The sequence below is a fragment of the Ranitomeya variabilis genome, chromosome 6 (genome assembly GCF_051348905.1).
Source record: "Ranitomeya variabilis isolate aRanVar5 chromosome 6, aRanVar5.hap1, whole genome shotgun sequence".
NCBI lineage: Eukaryota > Metazoa > Chordata > Amphibia > Anura > Dendrobatidae > Ranitomeya > Ranitomeya variabilis.
Window position 1 is genome coordinate 87865736 of NC_135237.1, and position 23188 is coordinate 87888923.

Consider the following 23188-nt stretch of genomic DNA (forward strand, 5'->3'; position numbering starts at 1 on the left):
CACAGGGTCGGACATAGCATTGGTGCAACCAGGGGCCTAGCAGGTAAGGGGGTCACTTCTACCTCCAAAGCAGAAGCAATGGTCCTGCACAGGGGCGGACATAGCATTGGTGCCACCAGGGGCCCAGTAGAAAGGGGGTCACTTCTACCTCCAAAGCAGATGGAATTGTACATTATGATGAGCTATTACAAAGGGCCCATAATTTGTTTTTGCTCAATGGCCTCCTCTGTCTGTGTTCTCTCCTGATCCTGTATGCACCACTCTACTAGTTATCTGTGGGGCTGATGAAGATAGTAGAGCGATGCTCTCAGCTACGTCCATTAGTTCTATGCACATTAATAGGAACTCTCTGTTGATGTGTATGAGAATATTATTAATGCTATGCTTATAGAGTAAATATGTTTGCAAAATACACACACAGGGTTAATATCTATTATTAATTTTGCCCATATTTTCTCTACAAAGCCCAAGTAAATGGAAATTATTAAAAGCCCAGAAAACCTCACATCTAAGGATATACTAATTATAAAAGCTCAAAGGAAACTGAATCATCCATATTCATGCACCCTGCAGCGGGACAAATGCATGAAGGCAAATGTAGCAAGAGCAGGAACAAATGAATAATTCTGTTTCAGTGTTTTAGCACAGAGGACATATTTAAAAAAAAAAATTAGATCACATTAATGCCCCACATAAAGTATGTTTTCTGCTGGTCCTTATATCACCAATGCTTTAGTGGACTGTAAATGTGGGTCTCCTAGAAAACTGCAACTCCTAACCTCCCTTTTCTACATGTTAGTTTTTTTGTTCGGGCCAGGTACATGATGGACAGCAGCACAAAGCCCAACATTAGCTGAAGTGCTAGTCTTATCAAAATGTATAAACGTGACTGGTGCGCAAAGTTCTGGAATTGAAGCCTTAGATTGTGATCTTAAATAGGTAGGAACATCTGTCTTAGGCCGGCCTCACACTAGCGAGTTTTACGGACGTATGAGCGCATAAACTACGTCCGTAAAATCCGCATTACACACGGCCCAATGATTCTCTATGGCCCAGCTCCTATCTGCCGTATATTACGCATCCGTAATATACGGTCTTGTACGGCCGTAGAAAATCACAGCATGCTGCGTTTGTCACCGTATTGCGCAAAAAAATCGCCAATGAAAGTCTATGGGGGCGAGAAAAATACGGATTCCACACGGACCAGCAGTGTGACTTGCGAGAAATGCGCAGCGGTGTTAGTGAAAAGCCGGTAATTCAATTGCCGGCTTTTCATTTCTCCTTCACAAACCCGACATGATATGAGACATGGTTTACATACAGTAAACCATCTCATATCCCTTTTTTTTTTTTTGCATATTCCACACTACTAATGTTAGTAGTGTGTATGTGCAAAATTTGGGCGCTGTAGCTGCTAAAATAAAGGGTTAAATGGAAAAAATTGGCGTGGGCTCCCGCGCAATTTTCTCCACCAGAGTGGTAAAGCCAGTGACTGAGGGCAGATATTAATAGCCTAGAGAGGGTCCATGGTTATTGGCCCCCCTGGCTACAAACATCTGCCCCCAGCCACCCCAGAAAAGGCACATCTGGAAGATGCGCCTATTCTGGCACTTGGCCACTCTCTTCCCACTCCCGTGTAGCGGTGGGATATGGGGTAATGAAGGGTTAATGTCACCTTGCTATTGTAAGGTGACATTAAGCCAGATAAATAATGGAGAGGCGTCAATTATGACACCTATCCGTTATTAATACAATTGTATGAAAGGGTTAAAAAAACACACACATTATTAAAAAGTATTTTAATGAAATAAACACACAGGTTGTTTTAATATTTTATTGCTCTCTCAATCCACCTGAAGACCCTCGCTCAGAAAAATAATAAACCAACACTATACATACCTTCAGATGATCTGTCACGTCCCACGAAGTAAATCCATCTGAAGGGGTTAAATCATTTTACAGCCAGGAGCTGTGCTAAAGCACTCGCTCGTGCCTGTAAACCCCGGGTGCTGAAAGGAAAGCTGGGTGATCTGTACTTACCTTGAGTTGCGGTGATGCGCCCTCTGCTGGATGTCCTCATATGAACTCGAGCGTGGGAACTTTTCCAAGGCTCCAGTTCATGAGGACATCCAGCAGAGGGCGCATCACCGCAACTCAAGGTAAGTTTTAACGAACACTTGAGCACATAAATCCATTAGATGTCGGTTTTGCAAGCCTGCGAGAAAATATCGCAGTACGGATGCCATACGGATTACATACGGAGGATGCCATGCGCAAAATACGCTGACACACCCTGCCTACGGATGACATACGGATCACTATTTTGGGGACTTTTCTACGTATTACGGCCGTAAAAAACGGACCGTATTTACATATGCTGAGTGTGACGCCGGCCTAAAAGGTAACACAGTGATATAATATTTGCTTTAGAACTGTATAACTGTTAATACCAATCATACATTCATGACCAAAAGTGTTGGCACCCTTAAAATTGTTCCAGAACATGAAGTGTTTCTCCAGAAAATTATTGCAACTACGTATATTTTGTTAATAATCCAACAGGAGAAACAAAAAAAAAACCTTTGCACTGTCCGTAGATATATGGAGATAACATAACGGCCGATAAACCAATGGAAAAAAACGGTGGTGCACTGTTCAAAAGTTCCCACCAGAAGGAGAAAATGAAAAAAATCAAGTAGCAGACAAGGCTGCACTCACCATATGAAAATATTCCTTCACTTAGAATGGATGGAAGCAGAGTGTAACAAGGACCAGAGTATACAGTCACTCATGACAAAGTGGAAAAGCTTTTTACTTAAACATTATACAAACAAAGAACTTCAGGGAATTGTGAAACCCTTTGAACAGACCAGCTGGGACATATTGGAGGACATGGATGGAACATTGGGGAAGTTGAAAATAGCTGATCTGAATGTTCATGGAATAGGTAGTAGGGACACTGCTTAAGAAGTAATATAAATTATGGATGCAAACTACCGTGAATATTCGATAAGGGTTAAGAAGATGTACGAAAAGAAAGGAGAGGAGCACACAAGAAATATACAACTATTTCCTGCATGTCTGGGAAGAGGGTGGGTAGGGGGGAGTTTATATGGTGTTTATTCTGTATTTTGACCTTACAATCTGTAATGTGATAATCAAAAAACTGAAATAACGAATTTGTAAGCTAAGAAAATGCGTTTGAATGTACATTGCCATATATATGTTAAAATCAATAAAAATTATTGTTTAAAAATATTCCTTTATTGAAGTCCTTCTAAAAGCATGTGGTCAGGAAGAAGGAGCAGGTGCGGCAACCAGACCCGTGGAATCGTGTCTCTACGCGAAACGGCCGTAGTCTGACCAGCCGCACCTGCTCCCTTTCCAAGGCCACATGGTTTTAGGAGGTTTTCAATAAAGAAATATTTTTTGAACGGTGAGTGCCACCTTATTTGTAAGACTGCGGTCACACTATCAGTATTTGGCCAGTATTTGTAAGGCAAAACCAGAAGTGGAACAATCAGAGGAAAAGTATAAAAAGAAACACGTCACCACTTTTGTATTTTTCACCCACTCCTGGTTTTGGCTTTCATATACTGAGAGAAAATACTGACCAAATACTGCTAGTGTGACCATAACCTTAGAGAAATTCTACACCATTCAGCGCATGCTCTAACAGAAGCTCAGCCTGTCTGACCCTTGGTTAGGGTGATTGATGGGGGGAAAGGTCTCAGAACCCAGACCACCACAATCAACAGTATTCATAAAGGATACAACATTTAAAAAAAAATACTTAAATGTTCAGTTACTCTTTAAACAATGATGATTACAAAGTCTCAAAAACCTTCATTCAGCATATCATGAACACTGTGCGTTTATACAAGGCTCACCGGCCAATTGGCTTCTGTTATCCCCTGTAATAACGACGATCCAGTCTTTCTGAATGGTTATGGTTAGTGCCGTGCTTGCAAGATTTGCTAGATCCGCTAAAATAATAACCACTCCATAGCAGAATATCTGTGGATAAAAAAAAACAAAATCACACTTGAATTAGAAAATATTCTTTAAAACAGTTTTCTGCTTTGAATTTCATTTAACTCATAAAAATTGGTCCCCATCGCCTGCTCTAGCACTGCCTCTCTGTCCCGCTCCCAGTGATTGCTTACAGGCTGCAGCGGTGACATCATGGCTACAGCACACACCAACACTGCAGCTAATCATAGGGCTCAGGGGCTCTGTCAGTCATCAGCATCGGAGAAATAGCACTGGTCGATGGGAAGATGAGCAAAACAGATTTCATTTTTTTTATAGCTAGCACAAGCCTAAGGGCTGAAAAAGTAAGAAACATTTAATTTCATTAATCATGCTGCTCCCCAAACCACAGCAACACTCACACTGAGGTGTATGTGAGAAAGGCGGGCTAAATATGACTGTATGCCATTATACTGTACATCCAGAGACACGCTAGCTTTATATTCATCACATGCCATAGAATGGTGCTGTTGTTTTTTTGTGGCCGATATAAATGTGTGTAAATAAATATATATATATATAGTGCAGACATATAAAGTAATAATAATAATATAAATAAATCAGAGTGTATATATGTATGGCGTTGAAGCGCCAGGAGGGCGCGAAACGGCCGTCGTTCGGCTGCCACGTTCTATGTAACTATACACCCCCAAGCCGTGAAGAATCAATAAAGGAACCTGTGTGTGAAGATTGGTGAGTGCTGCCGTTATTTCTCTTCCTCCAACTATGCAAGATTGTTGTCTCTGCGGCTTTAGCACCCAACATCTGAGGGTTAATTGCGGTTTGATGGACTGAAGGATTCACGGTCTGTGACAGCGGTAGTGCGGTCAGCTGTTTCCTACTATTAACACACACATATATATATATATATATATATATATATATATATATATATATATATATATATATATATACAGCCTTTTCTTAATAGTATGTATATATTTATAACAACAACTTCAATATATTAACTAGTAATCCAAACAATCAGATTGAGTTACAATTTAAAGTTACACCACAACTTCAATATTTTCCGATGGATACTTACAAGAAACCTTTTTAGATCCTCAAAATACTGAGGACTCGAGAAAGTGGCAGTTATTTGTTACTCTGTAACTTTACTACAACTTGCCGGTGGCCAAATCTCATCATGGCATCCTAGCCACCTTGTTAACGGGAACCTGTCATGTCCCTAAATGCTATTACCCTGCAGAAAAGGGGTTAATCTGCAGGTTAATTTCATTCTAAAGCGTTGCGGCTGCCCCCAAAAAAGCGCAGCTGCCAGGATGAAATTAACTTTATTTCTCCAAGCAGCCTCTGGCTTTCAGTCATAGAAGCGCAACCGATGCGACATCAGTTACCGCTCACTATGTAATGAGTAGTAACCGCACCCTGGCGCTGACTGAAAGTCAGAGTTTGCCAGAAGGAATAAAGTTCCTTTATGACCGGTTTCCTATAAAATACAGAATTCTGCTTTCCTGCTGTTATCACTACGAGGAGCTTATGATTTGCTTCCTAAAATATATACATTCTACAACTAGCATGTGATAGTGTTGGCGACAATAACTGGAATTCTATGCTGTCATACTATGAAGATATAGAAGTGGGTGATAGGGAGAGCTGTATCACAAAAAAATCACATTAAGCCACAACACAAAGCTGCGGAATCACACAGCACCCAAACTTACTGTAAGCCAGCCATGCCAAATCTGTTCTATTTCATTTTTATAGGAGAATACCAACATCAGGACTATACAGCACGCGGTGACGGATGAATTCTGAATGAATAGTGATGCATGAGCAACTGAGGAAGCAAAATGTATCATTAACATAAACGTGCGCTGAGATTTAGTATTGCTCCTTCAAAGCTTAGCAAAAGAGAACTTGGTACATTGCTGAAATTATATTACAGGTATCCTGGGCTGCAGATAGGCTCGAGTCACACCAGCGTATCAAAAATCGGTGCAATGTTGATCCAGAAAAGTAGGACAGGTATTATGCGAGTACAATGCAATTTTTCTCACCTAGCATCTGTATGACATCCATATAAGGGCTCATTTCCACATGCGAGTCACACGTCCGTATCTCGCATGTGGAAACCAAGCTGTGGAGCCGGCACTGAGGAGCGGAGCGTGCGGCCGCATAGGAACACATGGAGCTGCACAGCTCCGCTCCTGAGTGCCGGCACCAGGGCTTGGTTTCCACATGCGAGGTACGGACGTGTGACTCGCATGTGGAAATGAGCCCTAACATGCATATGCAATCCGTTTTTAACATCAGCTTTTACATACAGTAATTCTGTCATTTAAACCTAGTTTACAAAATAATAAAGTAATAGATAGATAGATAGATATCCACCCTACATGTAATAAATTAGCACCATTTAGTGCCTGTCATGTGGCATTAAAGGGTATTTAGTCTTATTAAAACTATTAAATTATTAATTGGAAAATAAATGTCATGGGTCCCCCTTATTTTTAAAACCCAGCTGAGTGAAAGCAGACAGTTGGGGGTTGGTGTTATTATTCTGGGAAGGGGCCACTATCCATGGATCTTCCCAGCCTATTAATATCAGCTTACAGCTGTCTGCGTAGCCTTTACTGGTTGTTAAAAAGGTGGACCCAAAAAAAAATGATGTGGGGTCCCCCCCTATTTTTTATAATCAGCAAAGACCAAGCAGACAGCTTCGGGCTGATATTAATAGGCTGGTAAAGGTTCATGTATATTGGCCCCTTCCAAAACTAATAACACCAGCTCTCAGCCACCCCAGAAATAGCACATGGAACCCATGCCATTTTTTTCATTTATTTTTATATTTATTAGCTAAATGCATTCACAGTAAATTACACACGCACTGTTATATACATATATGGGTTACATACATATGTGCTGTATTATCAGCTGCGGTTGCACTGTGGTATTAGCGTATTTTTGTATGGCTTTAACTTTTAAGTCCTACTTTGTTGGGCATGCCCTGCTTTTTCTGCTGCAATTTCAGAGCTCAGTGGGTGTTCCCTGTGAAGCACATAGTGTGCTCCTCTGCCTCTTCTCTGTTTCTTTCTTACACTGACATAGCTATGCATAACTTAATTTCTGTGGAAAAATGCTTCAGGTCTATAAATTGTACATCATGTCCCTCTGTACCATACCTGGGATGGTAGATTACTCTACAGTCCTCAAAAGAGCTGTGTACACATAACAGTAGTATATAATTATTCATGGTTAATCAAGATTATTTGCTAAAGAGGCACATTCTTGTTATTCCTCTGAAATATTTAACAAATAAATTGATAACTGGGTGTTACTATTCTCCTTATTAAAAGGGTATGTCCTTACAAAGCAATAATTGGACAGTGCCACAGTGTACAGGGACTCACCTCCATCTGATAGTGCTAAGTCTACACTTTTCTCATAAATTACCTGGAGGAATAACAGAGGAACAGCACATTTGTTATACTTATACTCGCTAAAATTTTCATTTCCAGGTAGGGTACAAGTCCTTTGTAAATTAAAGGGTTTCTCCAATATATAATAATATTTCTTTAAGGCTACATTCCCATGATGAGCTTTTAATGAATTTTTGATGTTGGAGGATTTCTGCACCATTTCTGCACCTATTTTGCAAATTAGGTTAATTGCTGGTTTTTCATTGTGTTTTAATGCATTTTTTTACATGCGTTTTTATCGTGTATTTTGATGCTGCGGTTTTTGTTTCTTGTTCATGTGACATGCTTTACATAAAGCTGCTTTGTTTTTGATACATCGTAGTATTTGGCTTTGACAGTCCTTCACTGATCCAGCAATATGTGAAGAAATGACGCGCTAATGAATGCAATATCATAAAAACGCCATATGATAGCAGAGATGAATTTGTCAGTAAGACAATGATTTCAGAGTTTGTTACTTTGCCATTCTGACACAATGTATTATCTCTGTTTTTCGTAGTACTAAAAAAGCTACACAAAGAGCAAAACCCAATGCGTTACCATTAGTCAGGGAGTCTCCATGATGCCCCCTGGGCCGCTGAATGCCTATGATACCTAAGGAGGGTTTGTAACTTCAAGTAGTCACTTTTTAGTAGCAACTGTCCGGTCATTTATGAGTAAACCATTGCTATTTGTAAGCAAATCCAATGGTGTCTGTAGGTGGCGCTATACTACGTGAAAATTATAACCTGTTCTTGGTAGTCAATGAAGCAGTCAGCTGCTGTCACAGCTTTGCAGAGGGCGGAGGAAGAGGTTTTTGCCTATTGTACCTGAATGGTATGAAAATGTACATGTGCAATTTTGCAAATCAAATATTTTCCGTTTCATTTTTCTGTGAATGTACAATGATGAATGTAACAGCAGTTCTCATTCAGGCCATGGTCCCATGTGAGAAGATGCTGCTTTTTCTGCAGGTGCGAAACAAAATGCACAATAGCAATCTGCTCCGATTCTTGCATTTATGCAGTCGTTTTTTTTAATTAGTTTGCCATTATTTTTCATGCATTCTTTGGTGCAGATTTGACTCAGAGCTTTTTGTTTGTTTTTTGTTTGTTTTTTTGTTTTTTTTTACACATTGTGTTTTTTACAAGCATTTTTTTCAGGCTGTCCATAGAGGACACACAAACAAAAGAGTGCACAGAACAAAATACAAAATCAGGCTAGGTACGCACTACATTTATGGCCTTTGTCGGATGCATACGCTCAGAAGACATGCACTCGACAGTGGCCACAATCGGGATGATGCCGAGGTATCTGTCCATCATAGAAACAGATTGCAAAGACACATATGCCGCATGATGTACGTTTCTTTGCAGCGTCCCTCTGTATAGGAAAGAGTACCCTTCTATGCGGTTGGAAAACCGTATATAGAAGCTTATCAGCCAGATGGAGGCCAAAAAATACACTTATTGCCTTCGTCTGGTGAAAGGGTGGTGCCAATGGGAACATTACAGTATGCGTCAGGAAAAGCTTTGGATGTAAACTGAAAGCTAAGTGCAAAGACGCAGTATGCAAAAAGCCTTAAACCAAATTTTAGCTGCACACTGGCCATGAGATTTCATAAAATCACGTCATCAACGTTGCTTGAGTTGTTAAATGCAACAGATTTTCTGCACGATACAACAGCGGAACATGGCCTCAGTCTGCATTCTGCACAGGAACCAGATGGTGTCATTTTTTAATGCAAAGTATCTGTTGGACAAAAACAACTATAATGGAGCACATTTATTGGGAAACTGTCAGGTCCTCAAATGTTCTAATAATGTCTGTCCGCTGTGCCGAATGTAGGGTTACCGGAACAAACTGAACTGTATTCTCCCAAGGAGCCGCCGGCTTTCAGTCATAGAGGTGTGGAAAGAGCATCTACAGCCACCTCTCAATACTAAGTGAAGCGGCTGTAAACACTCCCTGACACTTTGATTGACACCTTGCTGTGCATAGGTGCTCTGCAGAGCTAGCTGCTTTGTGTACACCTCTACGACTGAAAGCCAGAGGCTCCCTGGAGAAATAAAGTTAATTTTTTGACAGGAATGCTATTAAGCTGCAGATTGAACCGATATCTGCATGTTAATAGATAACAAAAAAGCTTGGGCACTCAAATGAAAATTTATTGTCCGATGTAGACCAATGAGGCAAATACCACCAACATACAACAAAGAAAAAATACAGGATGACCCGATTGAAAGACAGATTAACTTTTCGCAACGTTTAAAAACACAAAGTGCCCCCACACCATTCAGGCATGAAAGGAGACTAGGTCCCATTACCTTTGACCCCTTCTACAGCAGATGCAGCTTGAGAAAGGCATGTTCATGCCGAAACGTTGCGAAAGTTAATCTGTCTTTCAATCAGGTCATCCTGTATTTTTTCTTTGTTGTATGGTGGTGGTATTTGCCTCATTGGTCTACATCGGACAATAAATTTTCATTTGAGTGCCCAAGCTTTTTTGTTATTTATTGCTAACCAATACCTTGGAGCACCACCTCGTACGCGCAGTGAGCACCCCTATATTCTCTAAAGTGCAGGTAAATAGAGTTAGGGGACATAACAGGTTCCTTTTAAATGTGCATATAATAGATTCATAAGGAATATGAGGCTATAAACCAAATAAGTATCATACATCTTACCTTTATTTCTGGGTTTTCGATCGATCCAGTCACCAATTATGGCCCCGAATACCAACACAGAGCCAGCAACTACTAAGCCAAAAACAGCTGTCAGCAGCAGGTTATGTCCATAGAGTTCAATGAGGAACACAGAAATGGCAAAATGCCACATGCGGTCCCCCTGAAAGCAAACGTTAGAACACAATCAGTAATAGTCTATACTGACTGACTCACCGAATAAATTAATCTAAGCGCCGATTTTATAAATCCACGTAATATAGTTAATAGCCCCCTTATCATGCCATTCTCACAGTGGTAGTGAAGATACAGTTGCTAGGGTTTAGAGAGTCTTGTAGACTGTAGAGATTACTTGGCAAAATAGTCAAATAGTCAACCTATAGCACTGGGCATCAATTATGCAAAGTTTTACCTGTCTGTATAATTAAGGCCCTCATACACAATAGACAAATACCAGCCATGGAGTTTGGCAGGACCAGCTGACCATTTCGTATGCATGGTGACCCGTCGAATTTTTCTCATAGTCAACAAAAGATGAACCATTGTAACAGGCAACAGGCCACATTAACCTCTGTCCAGATTAAACCCAGATATGGTGTATTCCCGGGGGATATATTGTCCTAGGCCAAACTATAACCCGGGGTGTAAAATAACACAATATACCCCTCTATTATCTGAGTCCTTGTAAATGAGATTTTAGATGCCATTTTTTAATAACTTAGAACTGACTTATACGTAGTGGGATGGTATTTGTGCTGTTAGTCACACGATGATGATTGATCTTACAATTAGTGATGAGCGAATATACTCCTTACTCGAGATTTCCAAAGCACGCTCGGGGATCCTCCGAGTATTTTTTAGTGCTCGGAGATTTAGTTTTCAGCGCTGCAGCTGAATGATTTACATCTGTTAGCCAGCATAAGTACATGTGGGGGTTGCCTGCTTGCTAGGGAATCCCCACATGTACTTATGCTGGCTAATAGCTGTAAATCATTTAGCTGATGTGATGAAAACTAAATCTCCGAGCACTAAAAAATACTTGGAGGACACCCGAGCGTGCTCGGGAAATCTCAAGTACCGAGTATATTCGCTCATTACTACTTACAATACAATGTGGCTGGTATCGGACAGCAGTCATTACATCTGAGATTACACTGCTGTCCAGTAAGGTAATGGCTTTTACCTTAGAATACAATTATAACTGGATCTGATCACTTCTCAACCTGTCTCTGATTGGTTGTAAAGTGTGCAGATCTCTTTCTATCATACTCAGACACACAGCTGCTTTCACTGTGTAACTACTGAGAAGTGCGGCAAGATTCTTTACTCCATTATATCTTTGGGGAAGTCTAATATTTGTACTGATTGCAGTTTTTCTGCTTCAAGTAATAAAAGTCTGTGTTTATAACGTTAAGATTTAAGTCAGTTATCTTCTAACATAACTTATCTGACAAAGCTGAACCCCCAATAAGATGTTGAAAAATTAAGTAATTCTTGTGTATATCACTCAACGCTGCTGATATCAAGCAGGCTATAATCTGGCATGAGGGGTATGAAATGGCCTAGCTAGGCCATAATATACCTGGGATACAATCAAGCCTAGGCCGCTTTAACCCCGGGTATATTATGTACTTGGGGCATACTATGGCCTATTACATCAGGAGGGTTGAATTTCCATGTCTGATGCTTTTTCACCCCAAGTGATAAAAAGCCACCAGAGGTGTCTAGAAGCAGCTTGCTCCCCTCTCCCCACTGAGTGTGCATGTGTATAAGGATGGTTAAACAGTACTTATTATCAAAAAGTGACTGTCATTTTTTATAAAAAAAAATAATATTTTCTAAATATGCATGATAAAAAAGGACGAAAAAAATAATCAGAATAACTAGAGAGATGAAAAAGCGCAAATAGGGTCTTATCCAGTAACCAAGAGGTATAGAATATTACCAGCATGTAAAAGACCCATCTGTCCAGGAGGAGTTGTCTCCAGACATGTAGAATGTGGGAGCTCAGCACTTGGCAGCTTCCTTCCGTGGTGGTTCATAGTGTGAGGATGGGATATCTCGCAGTTTTGACTAAATAAGTGGTGTCTACGGCATTAAAACAGCAGTTTCCGATGTCTAACTGCCGTAATAATGTTACCGGCCTTTTTTTTTATACTATTTTAATGCAGCAGACATTTATTTAGTCAAAACCTTGAAGTCAGCAAAATCAGATCATTTTTTACTGACCCTTTTTAGTAGAATATACAAGCTCTGTCTGAAAAATGGACCAGACTAGAACATATCCCTAGAACAGTGTTTCTCAACTCCAGTCCTCAAGAGCCACCAACAGGTCATGTTTTTAGGATTTCCTTAGTATTGCACAGGTGGTAATTTAATTACCTGCTCAAGCATTAATTCCATCACCTGGGCAATACTAAGGAAATCCTGAAAACATGACCTGTTGGTGGCTCTTGAGGATTGGAGTTGAGAAACACTGCCCTAGAATATAATTTCAGCTGTTAGTGTGCTGTCCGTGATAACAACGGTCAGCACATGGATGACAAACACTGACGTGTGGATGAGGTCTTTGGCCAGGTTCAGCATGCAGTCTGTGAGCATAATGGCCAGGACATGGCAGCACGTTGGCCAAGGGTAGTCAATGAGCAAGTGCACATGGGTGATTATACAGATGGACCTAGCATAGTGCGGACAAGAACAGTGATGACAAGCAGACTGTGCACACAGTGGGGTGAGATGAGAACTCAGAACACTGGATGTGGATGGCCTGATCATTTTATCATTGTGTGAACCTGGCCTTACTGATAGGTTATATTGCAGCATGAAACACACCAAAATTGAATTCTGAACTTACCCATATTGAAAGCGCACAGCTGACATAGACAAGAAATCTTGGTCCCATGAAGTAGTTGACAGCTGGGCCTAATAAAACCAGTAGAGTAATGTGGTATATACTGTACGGCAATATATGTTTTATTCTGACAAAATTGTATAGTGAAAGAGTGAATGAATAAGGAGAAATACCGTAGTACATTTTATGTCACAAGTTTTCAAACCATAACACAATTCTAAATTCACAACCTAATTAGCTAAAATTATTATCGGAAATTTTTATTTATGGAAGTAAAAATAGCAAAAACATCTATTTTAGAAGATTAACCTGAGATCGGATTCATGCTGCCAGAACCACAGGGAGCTTGGTTCAAAGTTTGGCTGAGCTGGCCCGGGGACTATGTGTCTCCGCTGACTAGTCCGAGATGAGATGAGTCTCCAGCCCGCTTCTCCTAGCCCCACGCCAATTGACTGACCAGTTATTCCTTATGTAAAAGGGATGCAGGGAAAAAAAAGCCATCAGTAGCTCACTTTGTACTAGTTAGACAAGACACATAGTCCCCATGCTGGCTTTTTAAGGTATGTTTAGTCTCTTCAGAGGTTTTTGTGCTAAACATGTGGAGTGTTTTAATCCTTTGAAAATAAACTTTGAAGAATTTTAAACAGAGGCGCCTTCCTCTTTCCTACTTTTCGTGGACTTCTCCGCGGGTCAGCAGCTTTTGGATATGGCACTCTGTGGGATCTAACAGGCATGCAATACTTCAGTATGGTGAGATCATTTTCTTTTTTCATAAGATTATCTCTTCTAATATTACGTACTGCACTGCCCTCAGATGTGACAGCATGTATAAGTGACAGATCTATTTTTAAGACAGCTGGTGATCATAGAAATGTTTGCACAATGAAACTTAGATGGGTTGTCCCAAATCTAGACGTTCTAGCTATAAACAGGATGTGTGATAGGTCTTATACACACCTTCCTAACTGCGGAAGTTGGCACCCAATAAAGAGATGACGAGAATTGGTGCCCCCACTCACACGTTGACTGCCCCTAAACTAATCCTGATAGCCCTATTTCAAGGACAGATGGAAGTCGACTGTATTTCTGATGCTGTGCTCCTCAGCTGCAGAGAAGAAAAAAGTACAACCGGTTGTCCAGGATGTATGAGAGACACACTAAAGGGATTCCCACAATAAAGATAGGGACAGATCACCTCCCTGACCTTTTATTACATAACACCTTGCACTTAGGGTTATTCTTTTAACCCCTTAATGACAGCCAATACGTCTTATAACTGACCTGAGATATGAGAGAATAGCCTCACCATACAGGTAACAATCCAGCAGCTGTTGGCTGTACACTATAGCTGACAACTTGCTGCATCAGGCACGATAAGTGTTTGCACCGTCCAAATCTGTTTAACCCCTTAGATGCTGCTGTCAATAGTGACTTCATCATTATAAATGGTTAACAGAGTGTGGGGGCTTCCCCTTTATCCCAATTGGCACCATGAGATCATAATTATCCTCTATGGATAAATTCATCATCTGGAAATCTCGGACACCACAATAAGCAAAGCTCCACTGATTTCAATGTCCTTTTGTTTAGAATGTTGTGTCAGAGAATTCCTGTGTTGGGAATCTTCGAGAGCTGCTAAATGGATTTTGCAGTTCCATTATTTAGGAAATCAGTGGCTGTCTGACCGTACCACTGTAATACTCTAATGTATCTCAGCGACACTCCAGAATGTCACTATTTAATGGATTTTACCCCTATAATTTTCACTGTAATTGCAGATCTCAGGACATGGTGGAAATTATACTTCTGTAACAACTGGAAAGCCAAAGGTTGGAGGCTATTTCCCTATGTTCATTGAAGTTAACACTAGCGACAGCAAATTAAGGCCTAAAGGTAATAATGCCATGTCTTAACCGTTTTAATATTTTTATATAATATTTTGATATCAAAATATTTATTATTCCAAAAGATGTTTATTACTATAAATATATATATATATTTTTTTTTACAAGTAACATATTTATCTACCATGAAACATGTAAGTAATGTATTTATCTTCCATTAAGCATATAAGTAGCAGTGCATTAGACGCCTTGATATCTAAAATTGCCGGTAATGTGAACCATCTAGCCTTAGACGTGTAAAAGTAACTGTGAAAAGGATTCATGAGTTCTAAGCAACAACATGAACAATAAATTGACTCACTTCAGCTGTTTTAATAGAAGAAATATGATGAACTGTGAAAAATACAGAGCAAGGCAGGTTTTCTTGTATTAAAAATTTATAGACATGCCGCTAATAGCTGTTTCCATAAATAAAAGAGACGGCCATTACAATCACCAACTATAAAGGACAAAAAATGATTGATAAATATTTAGTGTTTCATGTATTAGTATTTCATGTATTTCATTTTTAGATGGTTTTTTTATTGTCTTTATAAATGAAGCAGAGTTGGACTTGCAACTTAAAAGGGTTCTCCAACCATGAGGATATGCCATGTTTTCTAATCAGGTTATGTATGACTGCTAGGATCTTTACTAATCCTCAATTAATCCTCAGTCAGTGACCCGCTGTGCAGAAAAAGACCAGAGGGGGTTTCTAACTCTTTTTTCAAGTAATCAGCTGGCTAACAAAGTTCCTATATTCCTCATAATTACAATGCACCTTTAAAGAGAACCTGTCTCGAAGTACATCTATTTCGATCTGTGGACAACATGGTATAGAGAAGGAAAAGCTAAGCAGAAGGATATATTTGTTTATTAGACAATATTCATATAAGTTATATTTTATTAATTGAAATCCCCATTGTATGTGTAAAGGAGTGAAGAAGCTTTCAACACCCTCCCTTGAAGATATTATAGTTATATAATGCATTACCATGTTTTCATTATTGATTTATCTATTTAGTTGCCTGCAACAGTTAATTAGATGCATACAGGGTTAAATATTGGGGCCAGTCCATAGAAGGAAGAGTTACGTGGGCAGAAATAACTGTTACTGTTGTTATTCAAATAGGCAAGAGTACTGGAAAGTAGAAGGACCTGTGGTCCTATACTTCACAGACCTGCAGTAAGAAGGGTGTGTGTGTTCAAAGAAGGGAGAGCATACTCGGATAGCATGTTCTGATGGAAACAAGGACTAAGTGGCAAAAGGTTTCATTATCTCAGGCACAAGGATCTAGAGCAAACATTATCTAGACTAGATAAGGAGCTAGAGTGTAGCCAGACCTGAAACTTTTCCAATAAAAATGCATATCAATCTGATCTGCTCCTCTTGCATTATAAAATCTATCTGCAGATCAGATAATATTTTCAACATGACACGTTTCCCTTTAAAGCCTCCTTCATACAGATCATTGTCCAGGAAATAGCTTGCTTCCTATCAGGGCCGGACTGGCCATCTGGCAATTCTGGCAAATGCCAGAAGGGTCTGTCTGGTCATGGGCTGCCTTGTCTGCTACGTTGTTAACAGAATCGGTGTTCTCAAGACATCCATACTGTTAAGAGTTGTGATGGAGCACAACGTTGCTGACTCCATGACTTACCCCAGCAGGACACTTATCATTAGAAATATTGGTTTTGTAGAAAATCTTCCTTTCCTCCATCCATTTGGACACTCACTAATTATAATATTAGGGCATATCCTAGTAATATTACACAATGTTCCAAGAAAGGAATGCTTCTATACTACAGTGCTCTATCATTTATGGATGTAAAGATATCTTGGAGTGAATATAATACCTAAACTTTGCCTGCTGTTACGCTCAAGGACTCAGGCCAGGGTACGAAGCCCCACTGGATGGCAGAAACAAGAGACACATGACACAGGTACAGGTCAGGGTACAAAGCCCCACTGGGTGGCTGAAACAAGAGATAAAGAAAGACAGGACCTGGCACCTCAGCAGCAAACCACTAACTCAGGAAATACATTGCTCAGGCATCCCCCTAGAGGTGGGGGGTACCTGAGGCCTTTTGGCAATTGGCTGGGGACACCTAAGGAAGGTGCACACAGTCTGTATAAGAAACAGGAAGTGCCGGGGCCGCCGCCGCCCTAAGCATACAGCCAGGAAGTATGCAGCAAGCAAGGTCATGAGGCCCAGAGCATGGAGCCGGCAGATGACAGAACTCACAGCATGGCCCGGAGTGGTGAGTAAGAGGAGAGATGGGAAGCCATGCAGTGATGCCGGCAGGGAAGTTACACCTGCAACTCTACGTAAAACTACTGTACATCTATAATCTCAAAATCAGCTGGGCTACATCTCTATAGTCATTATTAATCATTTGACAGATATCATAGAGGACAGAATCAGGCTTCAGAAGACAAGTCTATGCTATTATATTACATACTTCCAGATATACATCTCATAGTGCACTACATTTTTGTTGGTCCACTTTTGGAAACATCATATTTTAGGTGCAATTTCAGCTGGTGAAATAAGTATTGAACACGCCAACAATTTTTTAAGTAAATACAGTGGTATGGAAAGTATTCAGATGCCTTTAAAGTTTTCAATCTTTGTTTTATCGCAGCCATTTGGTAAATTCAGAAAAGTTCATTTTTTTTCCCATTAATGTACACTCTGCACCCCATCTTGACGGAGAAAAAAACAAATGTATTAATTTTTGCTAATTTCTTAAAAAAGATAAACTGAAATATCACATGGTCATAAGTATTCAGACCCTTTGCTCAGTATTGAGTAGGAGCACCCTTTTGAGCTAGTACAGCCATGAGTCTTTTTGGGAATGATGCAACAAGTTTTTCACACCTGGATTTGGGGATCCTCTGTCATTCTTCCTTGCAGATCTTCTCCAGTTCCATCAGGTTGGCTGGTGAACGTTGGTGGACAGCCATTTTCAGGCCTCTCCAGAGATGCTCAATTGAGTTTAGGTTAGAGCTCTGGCTGGGCCAGTCAAGAATGGTCACAGAGTTGTTCTGAAGCCACTCCTTTGTTATTTTAGCTGTGTGCTTAGGGTCATTGTCTTGTTGGACAGTGAACCTTCAGCCAAGTCTGAGGTCCAGCGCACTCTGGAAGAGGTTTTCATCCAGGATATCTCTGTACTTGACCACATTCATGTTTCCGTCAATGACACCCAGGTGTCCTGTCCCTGCAGCTGAAAAACACACCCATAGCATGATGCTGCCACCATCATGTTTCACTGTTGGGATTGTATTGGGCAGGTGATGAGCAGTGCCTGGTTTTCTCCACACATACCATTTAGAATTATCGCCAAAAAGGTCTTTCTTCATCTCATCAGACCAGAGAATCTTATTTCTCATAGTCTGGGAGTCTTTCATGTGTTTTTTGGCAAACTATTTGCGGGATTTCATATGTCTTGCACTGAGGAGAGGCTTCCGTTGGGCCACTCTGCCATAAAGGCCTGACTGGTAAAGGCCTGCAGTGATAGTTGACTTTGAGGAACTTTCTCCTATCTCCCTACTGCATCTCTGGAGCTCAGCCACAGTGATCTTGGAGTTCTTCTTTACCTCTCTCACCAAGGCTCTTCTCCCACGATTGCTCAGTTTGGCTGGACGACCAGGTCTAGGAAGACTTCTGGTGGTCCCAAACTTCTTCCATTTAAGGATTATGGAGGCCACTGTGCTCTTAGGAACCTTGAGTACTGCAGAAATTATGTTGTACCCTTGGACAGATTTGTGCCTTGCCACAATTCTGTCTCTGAGCTCCTTGGCCAGTTCCTTTGACCTCATGATTCTCATTTGGTCTGACATGCACTGCGAGCTGTGAGGTCTTATATAGACAGGTGTGTGCTTTTCCAAATCAAATCCTTTCAGTTTAATTAAACACAGCTGGACTCCAATGAAGGAGTAGAACCATCTCAAGGAGGATCACAAGGAAATGGACAGCATGTGACTTAAATATGAGTGTCTGAGCAAAGGGTCTGAATACTTATGACCATGTGATATTTCAGTTTTTCTTTTTTATTAAATTTGCAAAAAAATCTACATTTCTGTTTTTTTTTCAGTCACGAAGGGGTGCAGAGTGCACATTAATGTGAAAAAAATGAACTTTTTTGAATTTACCAAATGGCTGAAATGAAACAAAGAGTGAAAAATTGAAAGGGTTCTGAATACTTTCCTTACCCACTATATATTTGTAAAGGTGCTATTGACATGAAATTCTCACTAGATGTCGGTAACAACCCATCCAATCCCCACAGGCAAAGAAAGCAAACCATAGATGTCCATAAATTATGTTTTGAGTAATAATGAGAAATGACATAGGTAAAAATTATTGAACACATGAAGAACACATGAAGAAAGAGAGGTGCAAAAATAAATCTATCATAAATTAGAAAGCAATTCTACCACTTTGTGAAAAATAATATCACCTGGTTCAACTGATGGCTTATAAAAAGGTGTCTTATTACCAAGGTTCCACACAAGAAACACCTAATGATGGGTAAAGCCAGTGAGCTGTTTCAAGACCTTTGCATCCTTATTGTGTCAAAACATACTGATGGAATTGGTTACAGAAGAATTTATAAACTACTGAAGGTTACAGTGAGCACTGTGGGGGCCATAATCTAGAAGTGGAAAGTACATCATTTCACCATAAATAGGACATGACAAGGTGCTTCATGCAAGATTTCAGATAGAGGAGTGAAAATAATTATCAGAACTGTTATCCAAGAGCTAATGACCACCTGTGGAGAGCTACAAAAAGACATGGAATCTGCAGGTAGTATTGTTTCAAAGAGAACTATAAGTAACACATTCAACGTCAATGTTTGCTCAACAATATTTCGAGAAGCCCGTTAAATAGTGGGAGAATATAGTCTGATCAGATGAGACCAAAATTGAACTCTTTGGATGCCATAATACACACAGTGTTTGGAGATCAAAAAGCATTGCATAGCACTCCTAAAACACCATACCAACTATGAAGTTTGGAGGTGGGAACATCATGGTATAGGGCTGTTTTTCAGCAATCGGCACTGGCAAACGTCATATGATTGGACATTTCAGCAAGACAATGATCCCAAACACACCGCCAAAGAAACTCTCAATGGTTTTCAGAGAAAGAAAATATAGCTGCCTGAATAACTCAGCCAATCGCCTGACCTGAGTCCAATAGAACATTTTTGGAAGAAACTAAAGCTCAGGGTTCATAAAAGGAGCCCAAAGAACCTCCAGGATTTGAGGAATGTTTGTGTGGAAAAATGAGCCAAAATCACATCTGAGCAATGCATGCGACTAATTTCCCCATACAGGCGGCATCTTGAAGTTGTCATCACCAACAAAGGCTTTGTACGAAGTATTAAATACATTTCCCTAAGTGTGTTCAATACTTTTCCCTGTGTAATTTCTCATTATTAGCTGATAGCTTAATAGAAACATATGCACCACTTCTGGATTTATCACCCACTCCTGGTTTTGGCTACAAATACTGATGTAAAATACTGACCAAATACTGCTAGTGTGATGGCAGCCTTACACATAACATAATTAATGGACATCTATGGGTTGATTTCTTTGCCGGTGTGGATCAGACGGGTTGTTAGGAAATCTGGTGTGGATAACAGCTTGTTCAGATGTCAGCTTTTCTGGTATGAGTGCTGTGTTTTTCCCTGATAGCACTCATCCCTATGACAGTCTATGGGGTATTTCACATATTCGATATTTTTATCAGACCAAGTAGTCTTTACAAAGGCATGGAGCCTTGTCTAAGGGTATGTGCACACGTTGCGGATTTGCCTCTGGAATTTTTTGTGCAGATTCTGCATCTCTTGTCAGAAAACGCAGGTGCGGATTTGATGCGTTTTTTTATGCGGATTTTCTGCGGATTTTGTGTAGATTTCATGCGTTTTTGCCCCTGTGGATTTCTATAATGGAATGGGTACAAAAACGCTGCAGATCCGCACAAATAAATGACATGCTCCTTCTTTTAATCAGCAGCGTTTTTCGTGCGGAATTTTCCGCACCATTAGCACAGCATTTTTTTTTCCATTGATTTACATTGTACTGTAAATCACTTGCGGATCTGCTGCCTTTCTGTGCGGAAAAAGACGCTGCGGATCCGCAGTAAATCCGCAACGTGTGCACACAGCCTGATACTGATCCTGATATGCCTGATATTGAGTGTTGGATCAAAGTAGCTGATGCAAGTCTATGAATCCATAAAAAAATTGGACTGTTTTTCACAAACTGATTCATGGAGGTTTCTCAAGCTTCTCCCTGCAGTTTGGATTTTTTTTTTTCCATCTTAGAAAAACTGAAGAAAGTCACCAAACTCGGATAGTAAAATCTGACACTGACCGAACTGTACTCTGATGACACTGATCAAATTCACTGATGAAACGCAGACAGTTTTTTTTATGGCAATGACACAACAGCACAGCTATGTCTTTTCTGGCCTGTTCAGAAAATGGAAAAACAGATTTGTATCAAATATTTACCAAGTAATTTCTTCTTCTTGCTGTTATCTTGTGTATTAGGTGTCTGTGCTGCCGCCCTTTCATTTCCAGGACCCTCAAATTCTTCTAATTCTTCCAGCATTGCAGATTACTATACACAAAGGAAGCAGCCATTTCAATTTACATGCACTGGCAACCATGCAAACCTTAAATCGTGAAACGTAAAAACTACAAACGCGACTGTTCACATCTAGATTTCCGCGAGTGACTGATGCGCTGCCTACAATAATCATTATGGCAAAGTGTAAAATAGCATAGTCCTAAAAAAAAGCCTCAAAATTCTGCCACGTGTTATGTGTGATCTGTATCTAATCTTAGATAAAACAGTCATAAAGAGTAATACTAACAATATAAATATAAAGTGAAGTGTACATAGGCGACGAATGCAACATTATCATTGGATGAACATGTTTATATGACCATATATTGCTCCGATAATTCTATATTATTTTTATGTTATAGTCACGTTTCGAGCTTTGTAAGATATTTATCATTTAGACTCTGGGATATTAGCATAAAGTCCACTTCTTATAATGAGCAGTATATTGCAAGATTTAGGCACATCTCAGTGGTACTTACCATTACCATACACACGCAGGATCAAAACTCTCATGTGTCCTAGTGGGTTTTTTCAAACCGTCGCTGGAAAGAGTTCGATAACCGGAGAGGGGCCCTCCCAGGCATGGAAAGATGAAATTTACCCAAAGGAAATTAAAAAAAAAAAAAAAAAAGAAAAAAAAAGGAAAAGGAAAAGAAAAGGGATGAGATCACTTTCTGAAACTTACATGTACACTTGCTTATATGTACCCCATTGTGTAAAAATGCTGGAGGTGCAAATGTTTCATGTTTGTTGTGAAAAGGACAGCCAGCACTTTCTGTCACACGTGACGGGCGAGTACAATGTGCTGTATCTGGGGTCATTCTGAGCTATGGGAATGCAGTGGATGGAGACAGCCTATGCATTAGGCAGCCTGGGATTTCATTTTTACAACACAATGGGGAAAAAAAAGCTGGTCCGATGCACGCAATAAGCGGATTATATGGATACAAGCCTTTTCACTCTCCCCGCACTGTTCATAGCACTATAGCATAGAAAAGACTAAATGGTTCTCAGTAGAAGATACTAACTTCACAAAACAACAACTCGCTACATGAAATGTAACCCTGCTATAGGTTCTTATGCAGCTGGGGTAGAAATCCTCTAATAATAAAAAAAAAAAAAAAAGAACATGTGAACAGGGGGTGCAGAGGTTTCACCCAAAATGTGGCCTAAAGGGTTACGTGACATGAGTGACATATGGGATTGTAGCTCTTTTTGCCACCTATTCTTTTAAAAATATTTTTATTGTTCTTTTTTTTTATTTTTTAAAGGAACAGGAATAAAAAGGGAGGGGGAAAGGGAAAGGTTAACAATGGGAAGGGGAAAGGGAATGGTAAAAATTAGTGAACTCAAGCAATATTCTCCAATTAACAATGTAACAAAGGTTTAAACATTACAACATACTATAAACTATTATTATTTATTATTATAGCGCCATTATAATAATAATAATTTTATTTATATAGCGCCAACATATTCCGCAGCGCTTTACAACTTATAGAGGGGACTTGTACAGACAATAGTCACTACAGCATAACAGAAATCACAGTTCAAAACAGATACCAGGAGGAATGAGGGCCCTGCTGCTCGCAAGCTTACAACCTATGAGGAAAAGGGGAGACACGAGAGGTGGATGGTAACAATTGCTTTAGTTATTTGGACCAGCC

General features: G+C 40.0%; 1 protein-coding gene across 3 annotated transcripts in view; it reads right to left on the reverse strand.

Annotated features, from left to right (window-relative positions):
* Nucleotides 1–22639, reverse strand: part of LOC143783469 (ferroportin-like) — a 35308-nt gene extending 12669 nt beyond the window's left edge. Inside the window, exons 1-6 of one of the 3 annotated variants that reach the window (XM_077271870.1) lie at nucleotides 22001–22639; nucleotides 21404–21512; nucleotides 12993–13060; nucleotides 10142–10301; nucleotides 5718–5833; nucleotides 3891–4017 (exon numbers count right to left, since the gene is read on the reverse strand). In XM_077271870.1, coding sequence (XP_077127985.1) covers nucleotides 3891–4017; nucleotides 5718–5833; nucleotides 10142–10301; nucleotides 12993–13060; nucleotides 21404–21503 — 571 coding nt within the window. In that variant the 5' untranslated portion in view covers nucleotides 21504–21512; nucleotides 22001–22639. Of the gene's footprint in view, nucleotides 1–3890; nucleotides 4018–5717; nucleotides 5834–10141; nucleotides 10302–12083; nucleotides 12379–12992; nucleotides 13061–14270; nucleotides 14385–21403; nucleotides 21513–22000 lie in introns of those variants that run through there. The other 2 variants (XM_077271871.1, XM_077271872.1) reach the window with 2 other exon arrangements.
* Nucleotides 22640–23188: the final 549 nt, after the last annotated feature.